Source organism: Aquarana catesbeiana, linkage group LG05 (assembly GCF_042186555.1).
Source record: "Aquarana catesbeiana isolate 2022-GZ linkage group LG05, ASM4218655v1, whole genome shotgun sequence".
Lineage (NCBI taxonomy): Eukaryota > Metazoa > Chordata > Amphibia > Anura > Ranidae > Aquarana > Aquarana catesbeiana.
The window spans coordinates 356,366,424-356,379,848 of record NC_133328.1 but is presented as its reverse complement, the minus strand read 5'-3'; the positions used below and the strand labels follow the sequence as shown (position 1 = coordinate 356,379,848).

General features: G+C 40.5%; 1 protein-coding gene across 1 annotated transcript in view; it reads right to left on the bottom strand.

The window, feature by feature from the left end:
* Nucleotides 1–459: 459 nt before the first annotated feature.
* LOC141144830 (cadherin-6-like) overlaps nucleotides 460–13,425 on the bottom strand; it is a 599,167-nt gene continuing 586,201 nt past the window's right edge. Inside the window, exon 12 of the mRNA XM_073630891.1 lies at nucleotides 460–577. Coding sequence (XP_073486992.1) covers nucleotides 480–577 — 98 coding nt within the window. The 3' untranslated portion in view covers nucleotides 460–479. The remainder of the gene's footprint in view (nucleotides 578–13,425) is intronic.

Here is a 13,425-nt window from a genome sequence, read left to right as displayed (position 1 = left end):
GCAACTGGACGAAGTTTTGAAGACCTCAAGTTCACCACTGGAATCTCTGCCCAGCCGCTAGGCCGCTTCATACCTGAGACCTGCCAAGCCATCATAAGAATCATGCAAGACGAATACTTAAAGGTAATGACACAGTGCTTTCATTTTTAACTCTCAAACGCTGTACAACAGGGATTGCTTTGGTAATCTTTGCATTTTGAAGCTCTAAACATATGAGAAAACTCAAACTAGTTCATAACGTGTAACATGTCGAACTGACAAACATAAAATGTTTTAAACCAAATGTATGTTATTCACAAAGCTGTGCACTGATAATCATGTCCCCAGTTGTTTTGTGTGAATGGTACATGCCACTGATGCATTTGTTGAGGTTGTTGAGATGATTGGGTGTGTGGTTTTGTGCTTAGCTAAGTGTGACATTCGGTGTATTTTCTTGGCAGTAAATGCACCCAGGTCATCACATTCATCCCTATTCTGATTTAGAGCTGCATATGCTTGTAGTAGAAAGTTGCCTGTAGACTCTTGCCTTGTCTTGCTCTTTTTGTTCCTGCTTTCTGGTGGTGATGCCAAATAGATCCTGTATAATAAAGGAAAAAAGAAACATGTATAGATAATTAAACCTAAAAATGTTTTTTAAACATATATTTTTACCTTTCACAGCTACCGGCATCTGTGGAGGAATGGAAAGCAACAGCTAAACAATTTAACGACTATTGGAATTTCCCCAACTGTGGTAGTGCCATAAACGGGTAGCATGTTCGCATAACTCCCCCAGAAAAATCGGGCTCCTTCTATTTTAATTACAAAGGCTACTTTAGCATCGTCCTAATGGCAATCGTGAATGTAAAGTATGAGTTTATCTTTGTGGACATTGGCAAAAATGGGCATAATTCAGATGGGGAAATAATTGAGAAAACCGCATTTTCTCATAGTTTAAAAAATGGACTTCTAAATCTACCATCCCAAGAGGATACAGTGGAAGGACTAAACCTCATATTTTTTGCAGATGACGCATTTGCATTATCTTACCATGTGTTGAAACCATTTGCCCTTAAAAACCTTACACCTAATCAAAAGTTACAGGTTACATGTCATGCTAGACGAGTTGTAGAAAATGCATTTGGTATTATGGCCAACCGCTTTTGTATCTTCCATACAGCAATAAATGTAGCCCACCAAAAATGTACACTATAGTTCATTGTTCTCTGTGTGTTGCATAATTTCTTAAGGCGTACTACCTCCACCTACATGCCACAATCCACGGTGGACCGGGAAGATACTCTGTCTGGAGATGTTATGCCTGGTGAGTGGCGTAATGATACTGAAGGGCTTTTAAACCTAGGTCGTGCCCCACCACATCTCTCTAGTCAACTAGCCCGTCAGAATCGCCTGGATTATATGCAATATGTTCTGGGCAGTAGATTGGCAAAACAACCTCTAAATGGTATATGTAAATTTGATTGTCTGCATTTAGCGATTATTTTAGTACTAACCACAGGTGTCATGTTATTTTTGCCTTAAGAAATCAAATGTACAAAGGTACTGTTAACTTTTGGCTTTAAATTGTGATGTGTGGTGTAATTTTGTATGTATTATTTTTTATAATATAAAAGTGTATAATAAAAACCTATATGATTACTTACCCGACTGCCATTTCCTCTAATGTTCCATCTTCTTCATCTCCTGAAATATTTCCACTGATACAGTCTAAACTTGACACAGAGGGTCGTGCTTCCTCCTGGTCAGTCAGAAAACGGAGACTCTCAAAATATCACAGGGGTGGCAAGTATACTTGATCTGCACCTGCACCAGATCTTTTGGAATCATTAATGTTATACAATTCTTTTTGAATATATTACGCAGATTTGCTATTTTTTCGGTCACATATGATATACCTGCTTTGGCATACACAACAGTGCATAGTTCCGCTAATATAGTATACGCTTCATTGCGCTTAAGACGGTCTGAATAGTCTTTCCATTGACATGGAAGGTCTCAGTACATTTCAATGAATTGGGGCAGGAAATGTGGTGAGGTAAATTTGTCCACCATTGCTCCTGAAATAAGAAACAATGCAATATTGTACAGTTGCCAAACTACACCAAACAAGTAATACCCTAGAACTATTGTACTGGTCTGCTTACCTTCAGTTGTTAAGAATCTTCTGTGGATTGGTCAGTGTAAATCGTTCGTGACAACGAACAACAAGTTTACAAGCTCTGCCCCTCTTCATCTGGCGCCATCTTTAGCAGCAGAAAGATGGCTGAAGAAAAGGAGCATGCAGTTCCTGAATGAATAAGCCGGCACAGGGTGAAAAAAAAGCAACACCTATGTCCCTGGATGAGATGAAAACTATGCTGAAGATTCTTGATAAGAATGACTATGATGGGATAGTTGGCAACAGTCCCGATTTTCCCGAGACAATCCCGATTTTGGGACCCTCGTCCCGATCGGAGGCTGTCCCGAATCGGATTTTGCCCAGGGAAATCGGGAATGTTTGCTTTTTTCATTTTTGGAGCAGCTGGCTTCAGCAAAATGGCCGCCGGTGCTGCCGCTAGATCGTTCCCCTTTGTGTTCAGTGGAGAGAGGAAGGGGGCTCGATCCGATCGAATCAGCTTCTCCTCTCACAATACTGAAGCCGGGGTTAGCTGCACGGATCGCCTCCTCCCCTCTCCACTGAACACACGGCGCCGGCCGCTCATGCCATGTTCCTTCTGCTCTAATGGACATGTGCTGGGGGGCATTATGGGGTCCTGCACTGGCACTGGCACTGATAGAGCGGTTGGGCTGCACTTAGGGGGGCCTGCACTGATAGAGGGGGGGTCTGCACTGAGGGGGGTCTGCACTGATAGAGGGGGGTCTGCACTGAGGGGGGTCTGCACTGAGGGGGGTCTGCACTGATGGAGGAGGGTCTGCACTGAGGGGGTCTGCAATGAGGAGGGTCTGCACTGAGGGGGTCTGCAATGAGGGGGGTCTGCACTGAGGGGTTCTGCACTGAGGGGGTCTGCACTGATGGAGGGGGGTCTGCACTGAGGGGGTCTGCACTGAGGGGGGTCTGCACTGAGGGGGTCTGCACTGAGGGGGGTCTGCACTAAGGGGGGTCTGCACTGAGGGGGTCTGCACTGATAAGGTCTGCACTGAGGGGGGTTTGCACTGAGGGGGTCTGCACTGAGGGGGTCTGCACTGATGGAGGGGGCCTGCACTGAGGGGATCTATACTGATAGATGGGGGGACCGCACTGAGTGGGGTCTGTACTGAGGAAGAGGGGTCTGTACTGAGGGGATCTATACTGATGAGGGGGGTCTACACTGAGGGGGTCTAAATTGATGGAGGGGGTCTGTACTTATTGGGGGTCTGTACTGAGGGAGGAGGATCTATACTGCTGGAGGGATGGTTTGTACTTAGTGAGGGGGGTCTTTACTGAGGGAGGGGGTCTGTACTGAGGGGGGACCATAGTTGGTGGAGGGGGGGTGACACCAATTTTTAACATCACCGGGTGACACCAGCTGTAGTGACGGCACCGGCTCTTGTCTCTGCAGCAATTTAATTTTAATGTACAGGAGGGGGTTAACTATATACAGGAGGAGGGGGTTAACTATATACAGGAGGAGGGGGATAAGTATATACAGGAGGGGGGTTAGCTATATACAGGAGGAGGGGGGTTAGCTATATACAGGAGGGAGGGGGTTAACTATATACAGGAGGGGGAGGGTTAACTATATACAGGAGGGGGACGGTTAACTATATACAGGAGGGGGGTTAACTATATACAGGAGGGGGGATGGTTAACTATGTACAGGAGAGGGGAGGGTTAACTATATACAGGAGGGGGGTTAACTGTATACAGGAGGGGGGGTTAACTATTTACAGGAGGGGGTAACTATTTACAGGAGGGGGGTTAACTATGTACAGGATGGGTTACTATGTACAGGGGGGAACTATGTACAGGGGGGTAACTATGTACGGGGGTAACTATGCACAGGGGGGTAACTATGTACAGGGGGGTAACTAGGGGGAGAGGGGAAACTATGTACAGGGGAAGGGGGTAACTATGTACAGGGGGGTAACTATGGCTCTGCCTGGGACACTGATTTAAGGACTGAGGCTGGGAACACTGGTGTAAAGACTGACTGCTGGGGCACCTGATGCAAGGAGGGACTCTGCTGGGGGCACCTGATGCAAGGAGGGACTCTGCTGGGGGCACCTGATGCAAGGAGGGACTCTGCTGGGGAAACCTGGTGCAAGGAGGGACTCTGCTGCGGGCACCTGATGCGAAGACGGACTCTGCTGGGGGCACCTGATGCACGGAGGGACTCTGCCGGGGCACCTGATACGAGGAAAGACTCTGCTGGGACACCTGATACAAGGTCAGACTCTGCTGGGTACACCTGATGCAAGGACAGACTCTGCTGGGGGCACCTGATGCAAGGACAGACTCTGCAGGGGTCACCTGATGCAAGGACAGACTCTGCTGGGGGCACCTGATGCAAGGACAGACTCTGCAGGGGTCACCTGATGCAAGGACAGACTCTGCTGGGGGCACCTGATGCAAGGAAGGACTCTACTGGTGGCCGGCGAAGTGGCTAGTGACACGCTCAGGGATCCCACTGATTCGGCATTATGGTGAGTTGAATGATTTCATTTTATATTACAATGTAATAATAGAAATAATGCACTTCAATCATCCTGACACCATAACAATCATGGTGCCAGGATGATTGAAGCGCTAACACCAGGTGTTTGGAGTATCTTTATCTGCTGATTGTTAAACTTTCTAGAATACACATATTTCTATTGTTGTGTAGGATCTAGGGCTGCTGTCCCTTCATTCCTCTCTCCCCCTTTCCCTCTCCATCCCGCATTCATCTCAGACTCTAACCACACACCCTTTGAGCCACGCCCATTTAAGCCACGCCCACCATTTCACATAAACCAAGCCCATAAATCGTCACGGCGTGCCGCAGTTTTCTTTTTTATTGCTATGCCACGCCTACAAATGCATGCCCCACCCCCTAATTATTATACGGCTCTGCCTACAGCCAAAAAAGTGTCCCACAAATTTTTTTTGCAATGTTGGCAACTATGTGATGGGAGCCCAGGCCTAATACAAGAAAAGACACCATCATGGAGAAGGTTGTCCATGTGCTTGAGAAGAAGTATGGTGTGGAGCGAACAAAGGACCAGCTGCGCAAGAGATGGTCTGACTTGAAGCAAAGGGAGGAAGCCCAGTTGCAGAAAATACATAGAATGATCCAAAAATGTATTTTAGATTATTTTCTGCCATTTCTGCGCTCTCAGCTAGGCATGCAACCCATCTAGTCTTCTCTGCAATGTCTTCATGAATGCAAACTATATTCTTTAGCATGCATGCTTCTGTGATTCCATTATTATGTGCAAGAATACTGTACTGTGCTATAGGAAAGGTGTTTTTTTTTAAATATGTGCAAACTTCCATTTTAGCCACAATTTAAAAATGTACACTTTTCAGGACTCTACTTGTGTGCTTGAATTTTTAAAGGCCAATGTTTCATGATTTTCTATTAGCTTAAACCTAGAAGTCACAAGAAAGTACACTTTGATACCAGAACTGCGACAACAGGAATGGATATCGTTCAGGTTGATGACACAGCTCCAGCTACTGCTATAGGACCTGATGATGATGCAGAACCATGCCAAACTATATCAGATGTTGAAGCAGACCAGGCACAGCATTCCTTTGATAACATCACAAGCAGCACAGGTAAGCCACTACACATACACTTTAACATCAACTACATTTAAAAAACATTTTCCTGTTTTTTTTTTTTTTTTTTTATATCTTCAACAGCACGTCATCTGTCTGAGGAACAGGGATTCAATTCCCTCACTGCCCAAAGATTGATAGTTGATCTTTTGAAGTGCTCATTAGACATGTGCACACTGAAATACCAGTATTTAGTTTCGGAATTTCGTTTTCACCCGAAAAATAAATGTATTTAGTTACTCCCGAAATTCGTTTTTATTTATTTTGTTTAGTTAAAAAATGCATTCATCCGCAAATCCAAAATAATTAAGGTTGAATCTGTCATTGAAGGCTTATGGTGTCTGCCGAATGTTCTAAGAAGATTCGACGGAGCAGCTAAACTGTACAATGCCGCAATCGTACATTTCCGGTCGAATGTTCCGCCTAAAAGCTATAGTAGAATTCTAATGATGTATGACACTAGTAATAATTATATTTATTAATTATTATTACTAGTCAACCAACATTAGAATTCTTCTATAGCCTATGGGTGGAACATTTGACCATAAATATCTGCTCGCGGTGACTGCTTCGTCGAATCTTCATGTCGAATCTTTTCTCTCTATGTCGAATAATCTTGCACTAATAGAGTTAGGTTAGGCACATTCAACCTTTTTTGCTATTGTCTCTATAATGTTGAATCTTTTCTCTCTATGTCGAATCTTTTCTCTCTATATCAAATCTTTTCTCTCTATGTAGAATAATCTTGGACTAATAGAGCTAAGGTTAGGCACATTCGACCACAGGTTCGATGGACACAGATCACTATTGTCAGCGTCATGTCGAATCTTCTATCCATATAGACTTGTTGACGCAACAAAAATGAAAATAAAGCATTTCTTTATGTTGGATCTTTCGATTTTCGGATTCTGCACGTTCATTATCGTTTGTTAAAACGATAACGAAAATACCTGAAATTCGGACGAAAATGCATTCGGCAGAAAACGAATGCACATGTCTAGTGCTCATCAGAGTTAGAGAAATGCAAAGATCACTTGACCTCTGCCCAACAAAGTTTTATGTTTGTAGTTTACACACTATGTAAAATTGAACATGTGTCACTTTTGTCAATGTTTTTTTTTTCTTTCCTGTTTGTATAGTTCAGTTCATGTGGTCATTGTTTGCGAAAATTTGCACCAAAACTTCAGCTATTTCTAATGTTGAGGACAACAAGCACTTTATTGTGGAAATACACACTGTATCTGTAATGTGGGTGCTTCATCCACAATTATACTTCAGGCCTGCCTAGGAAAAACCTGGTTTGAACAAAGCTGTCTTTAAAGTTTGTGCAGCCAGTCACCTCTACTATAGTTGTGTGCAGGCACAACAAGTCAAATTTGTATGGACACATATGGTAGTAGTGTTTTCATGCACCCAAATATCCCATATGTGGACATGCACTCATTGCACTATAGTAGGGGTGACTGCCATCACAAACTTTAAAGATAAACTCAAACCAGGTTTATTCTACAGGCCAAAATCTCCAGCCTACTGATAATGTTTGTCAAAAAATTACAGTTTTGAAAACCATGAGAGATAATTAAAAATCATTGTTTGAAGGCTTCAAAGAGAACTAAAAAGAATAATAAACTGACGAGCGGGACAACCTTGTGGACCATACCTCTACCTTTCAACCCTTTTTCTTCTTTTTCTTTCCTTTTCTCCACCTTATGATTAAAGCTCATTATCAGAATTTATTTGACCTATATACACTCTACTTGTAAACAATATGTATAGTAGGTATAAATCATTTAAATACCTACAAAAGTAACTAAGGAAATGATATATATCTTTAATTTAGGTTTACGTGAACCCAATGTTTAATATTTGAAATTTCATGATATTTACCTATATAAACCCTACTGTAAAACAATGAGCTTACTTTATAGATCCTTGTAAACTTACTTTATGTATCTTTATAACATTGTATACTCAATAAACTTCGTTTGACAAGGAAAAATCATTGTTTGATGGATGTATAATGTTATGTAAAATGTGACAATAATGTTAAAAATTTTTGGAGGCTATTAAAAACAAAAAAACTATGCACAAAAAAAGTTTGTAAAACAATTTCTTTACTTTATCAAAAAAATAACAATTGCAATAAAGTTTTAATATTGCATATTTGGTCTGTTGTACTAATTTTTTACAAGATAGGTATATCACGATTGACGAGGTTGCAGGTTATATAGTTGGTAGTGTGTATGATTTGGCGTGACCTTTTGACGTGAACGTTCCTTGGCATGAATATTTACCTTGCAGGTTAAATGTTTTTCACCCATGTGCAGTAGCAACCATTCGTTTTTCACGGACGAATAAAGCATTAACCTTGCAAGTTATCGTTCATACGGCAGAAGTTTTCCAAACTTGCCGTCCGTCTTTTTTGCCACAAATACGTCACAACCGATTAACGGTTTGTGCACATTAACTTGCCAAAATACGAATAAAATGTCTAAATGAACGATTTTCGTCCTATTTTTTCGTCTAGTGTATGGCCAGCATAAGTTTAGTAAAAAAAAAACTCCTGCATTTATTGAAATCTTCTTCCATCAACACCTCCTGCCCTAGCCAGTATGGCGAGGTTTAATAGAGATGACGGACCTGTCACAGGCACTCATCAAAAGTGTCAAACTTTGCCTGCCCTTTCTGCCTAGCTCCTATATTCATAGGGAAGACGTTGTACTATAGCTTCTATTAATGAATGGAAGGCATTCATAGCTTACTTTTTTTCCCAATCTGAGCTTTGCTGTACAATTCATTTGCAACAGGCTAATACCAAGTAGAGCTTGGCTATTTACCTTGATTGCATTTAGAAAAATACCTTCAGTGATGTATTAATGAATAAGGAGCTGTATTCATTTTTTGTCTGCCTGAAGTCCGGCTTAAAGTCATACTTGTAAAAAAATTTGCCAAAATAGAAATATGCAATTTCTGAATTATTTTCAAGTTTCTGGTTCCAGGGCAGTCATGCTTATTCTCGCATTACTATTTAGTCAGAATAAGTTTGTGCACATTAGGAATCTCAAACTCAGATATGTTTATGCTTATTCCTCATTAAGTAGAAAAAAAAGTAAAAAGATAAAAGTAAAATGTCCCAGAGCTTGTACCTTCAGAAACAAATAAACAATGACAACTCCCATATTACTGTCCTGATGCCCCTTCATGCCTTTGTCGAAGTCTTGGTGATAAAACTCATCAAGGGGATGAGGTGACATAACCATAGGTTGAAGCCATGGTCTAGTAAGCCTCTTGTGATGGCTTGTAAAGACATTAGCAAAATAGAGGAATGATATAATGAACAGCTTATAATGCTTTGCACACTATTAAAATTAGTTTTTTAAATGTTTTCAATCCTTGAATTTTATTGGATAAATGGTATTAAAGCATTGAAAGGTCTCTATTCTGTCTTGATTTATGATGCCATGAAGGAATATCTGAGGATAAATGAGTGGTCGATATGTTACAACAATGGAATTTTGATGAGAGCATTAGATCTAGTGAGATAGAAGAATATGTGACCTTCTTTTATATTAGAGGTTATATAACCTTGTTGAGTTCCTTTTTTAATGGTTGGTGGGGGTTGGAAATTTGTATATTCACTTCAAGATTGGCATATAACCTTTAGACTTTTTACATTTAGATTATGAATAGCTGTTCACTCTGTTTACTTTTCTTTTTTTTCATATGAACTGTATTTTTTTTTTCTAAATAGTGCCACACTGTTTATCTCACTGTCTTTTCAGAGCTATGGTAAAAATGTAATATATTTAGTTTTCTTCCTTTTAAAGTGTGATACAATTGAATATTCTCATTATTTCATTTTATGTTATGCCCTTTATTTGTTATGTCAGAGCTATGGTAAAAAAAGTAATATGTTTTGTTTTCTTCCTTTTAAAGTATGATACAACTGAATATTATTAATTTTTCATTTTATGTTATGCCCTTTATTTGTTATGTAATGCTTATTATGTATGTATGTTTACACTGTAACCATGTCTTTTCCAATGCTCATTATAGTATAGTGGTAGTTTTGGTATAGCTATTTAACCATTGGTTTGAAAAGTTCTGTTAAAGATTTGAAATGAATGCCTGTGTGTCAACTGCATAAAGTTTGGAATTTGGAAGTTAAAATACTTTTAGCATTATGTGTGTTACATTTCTTCTGTTCTTTTGAAGCGCTTGAGTGTCCCTCTGTTGTTGGTTTAGCTACAAAGTCTGTTGTCTACCTTCAGGCTCTATTGTATTTCTATATATATATATATATATATATGGAGTGAAAGTGAAATGTTAAATGACAAAACTTTATATACTGTAAATATTGAGACGGATATTTTTTTGCTGATATTCACAAGGCAGAGTACACACTGTTAACAATAAGCAGATATCGTACTATGATTACATTTTAGAAACGTTACCATTATAAAGAATCTAGTCATCTTTGGTAGTAGATATGGTGAACATATTTCAATATCTAATGCAAATGTAAAGGTGAAAGAAACTAGTCAAGGTGTCATGGTGACAACAAGGAGGACACATGAGAATGGATATCCACCCATCAAGAAGAATAAGTGAAAAGACTACACTGACTACAATTCAAGTGGCAAGGCGTTGGTCTTGTCTCAAGCACCCAGCTTGTTCTGTTCTGGCCCAAGTGCAATGTAGGATGTTGGTGGCAAGAGGTGTAAAAGCAACTCAAGAGCAGTGTAGCACTGGATAAGGTTTCTGGGTCTCTAACTGCAGGACTATGTGGACACGGGTGGTCTTTATATTCTTTTTTTGCCACCTAACAAGCTTGAGACCACTGCCTTTTTTGTCAGCAAGTCTGTTTTCCTCCTCCTCATCCATGTCAATTTTTTTTCCCAAAATATATATTTTTTTTGTCTTTGGGTCCAAAACTCATTCGACATTTCTCAGCTCAGAGCTGTTCCCATCCCCTTGCCTTACTCACTTGATCGATCCATCACTGGACAGGTCAAGCTGCACACATCAGTTTATTCCACTACTTTCCTATACTTCTAATAGTGTATCCTTGAACCCCTATCACCAATGACCATATAGTACCATATGTGACCATGTGGCCCTGACCTCAACCTGTTGCAAGTGCCAAAATACGTACCTTAACATAATAATTACAAAAATAGTTTTCTACATTTGTCTGTTTTTTTCATCATCACTGTCTCTCTCTGAACATCCAAGACTCTTATGTTCATAATGTGTAAATGATGGTACCAAAACCTAGAGAAAAATGTTACAAAATTATTCAAAATCATTATCATCGACAGTCTTTCTGCCCAGTGCAAGGTATTGGGTAGTATTTATGCTGCTATATAATTCTTCTCCCTAATCTATAAAAGAATTCCTAATTTCTGTCTCACTATCTGGTTCATAATTCTTTTGTTATTGAGGCTGTCACATTTATAGATATGTGATTAAGATAAACAGATATACACTTTGCGTGGGGACTCAATAGGGACAATTTTCTTTTATTTTGGGAGAATCAAAAATAACCCAATTATAGTCAATGCTCATATACAAACTGAAGTAAATCGCAGGGATCTATTTTAAGGCATTTACCTATCCATGTTAGAGAACAAAAATTCAAAGACCACAAAACTCCAGGTTATGGTCTTTTCATTGGCTGAGGGTAGCTTCCTCTGATATAAATTCCGCAGTCATAGTTCATATATATAGTCATATGTATAACCTGTCAAATGTTCAAGAGGTATGGTTAACTAATGCCAATGATTAGTTTATTGTACAATGCATGTAATGCTAGATTTTCTTTATACGTGTTTTGTAGGTTTAAGTAATGCTCGTCATTCCTTGCTAATCATTGTTTATGGAAAGTCAGTCATTTTGAAAATACTCCATGTGCAAGCGCTTACCTCTGGGATTCCTCACAAACCTGGTGTTGCATGCAAATGTTGCCAGGTGCTTGGTTAGGAATGAGAGAGAGTGAGAAAAACACTGGCTGCAGCTGCTCTCTGTAGCTGCTGCCCTGTGGTGCCAAGCTGGTTAACAGTTATTTCAGCAAAAGGAGGGAGCTGCTGAGCAGGAAGAGTTCAATAAACTGAGTAAGGCAGCAATGCACTGGGGGGAACTGTAGTCCTGAGGAGATCCTCTACTGTGTAATCAAGAGATTTTGAACAAATTTCCCTAGGCAGGAGACTGCTGGGAGAATGGGAAAGAGCTGCATTTTCCTTGGTTGTACAGTACACAGCTTCCTCTTGCTGTGAGGGAGCCTGGAGAGTGCACATCCCTGTCCAGTGTGCAACACCACTGCTGCATATCGAAGGCCTGAGTGGGATTTGGAGTGTTGAGTTTGGGGGTGATGACTGAGTCACCTTGCTGCAGAGCAGAAAGTAGACTAATTGCTGTGTGTGACCGGATGGTGAGCTCCAATATCGCTGGGACTGGTGAGATGCTGCTGTGAGGATTTACTATCTGCTGCTAGAGAGACTGAGCCATTTAAAAACCGAGCAAACAGCCATCCAGTAGCTTTATTGCTGCCTGCAAGCATGACTGGGAATAATGGGTACAAATGGGTCCCAATGCATGCTGGCTGAAGAGCAATGACTAAAGGCTGTGCCTTTACAGCTGCTACACAGAGACCTTTACCTATTGCTTATGCTAGGAGGTACCTCACAGGACATTATATTCATTGTTTATTGCTGAATTTGCTGATATATGAGTTAATTCCAGTCTAGTGGGGTATAACTCTATTGTAAGTTACCTTAGCATAGTGATATACTATCTATCTAGCAGACAGTGTCTGAACATACCTTCTATTTATTAATTTATGCTCAAACTACTATTTAACCTGTACCAATACATTGAGTTAATTTACCACTAAATGGGCTTGTGTCTATTTCCTGGTGCTAATTCACAGCCAAGGGAATGGTATCTATACTTGTGTTCTTACATGTGCTTGCAGTAACTTTCATTCAACCAGGAGTGTCAGAAAGGCTGAGGTTGTTCTTGGAGTCAAGGCAAAGAACAGAGAACCCAAATTACCAAATTATTAAAGTGTGTATGAATCCAAAACATTTTTTTATGGAAAAAGTAGTCAATAGTAGAGAACCCTTTTTATTTTGTTTGTCCATGTCCTATCAAGGAATTTCCCTTCACCTCAGGTCCAAGAGACACAGCAAGAAGTAAAAGAAGATCTTTCCAAAGCAAGGGGAACCATATATTAAACAGTTGTCACTTAAAGGCTAAGAAAACATGCTATGTTCCACCTGTATGTAGGGTGGAATATGTAACATATTCTAGCTCCTTCTCCTTCTCCCGTCAACCCCACTTCCCTGTGACAGCAGTCAGGGGTTCTTGTCCCTGCATTCACTGTCACTATTTAAAAACAATGCAGTTGTGCAGGGGTCCACCTACACAGCCGCGTCAGTCATTCACAGATTCCAATGAATGAATTATGTGCAAGTACCATCTGCCACTGTTGGAGATGGACTTGAAGTTTCAATGGGTTGCAGAGGCACTGATTAGAGCTCTCATAGTTCATTAACATGTCCTTCGGCTTTCAAACAAAAAGCCTGTACAGATGTATGGACTGAAATCTGGTGCATATGTCTGCAGAAGTCCACAATGTTCCCATGATCTACTGATATCGATGCAATGCTTTCCAGGCTCCT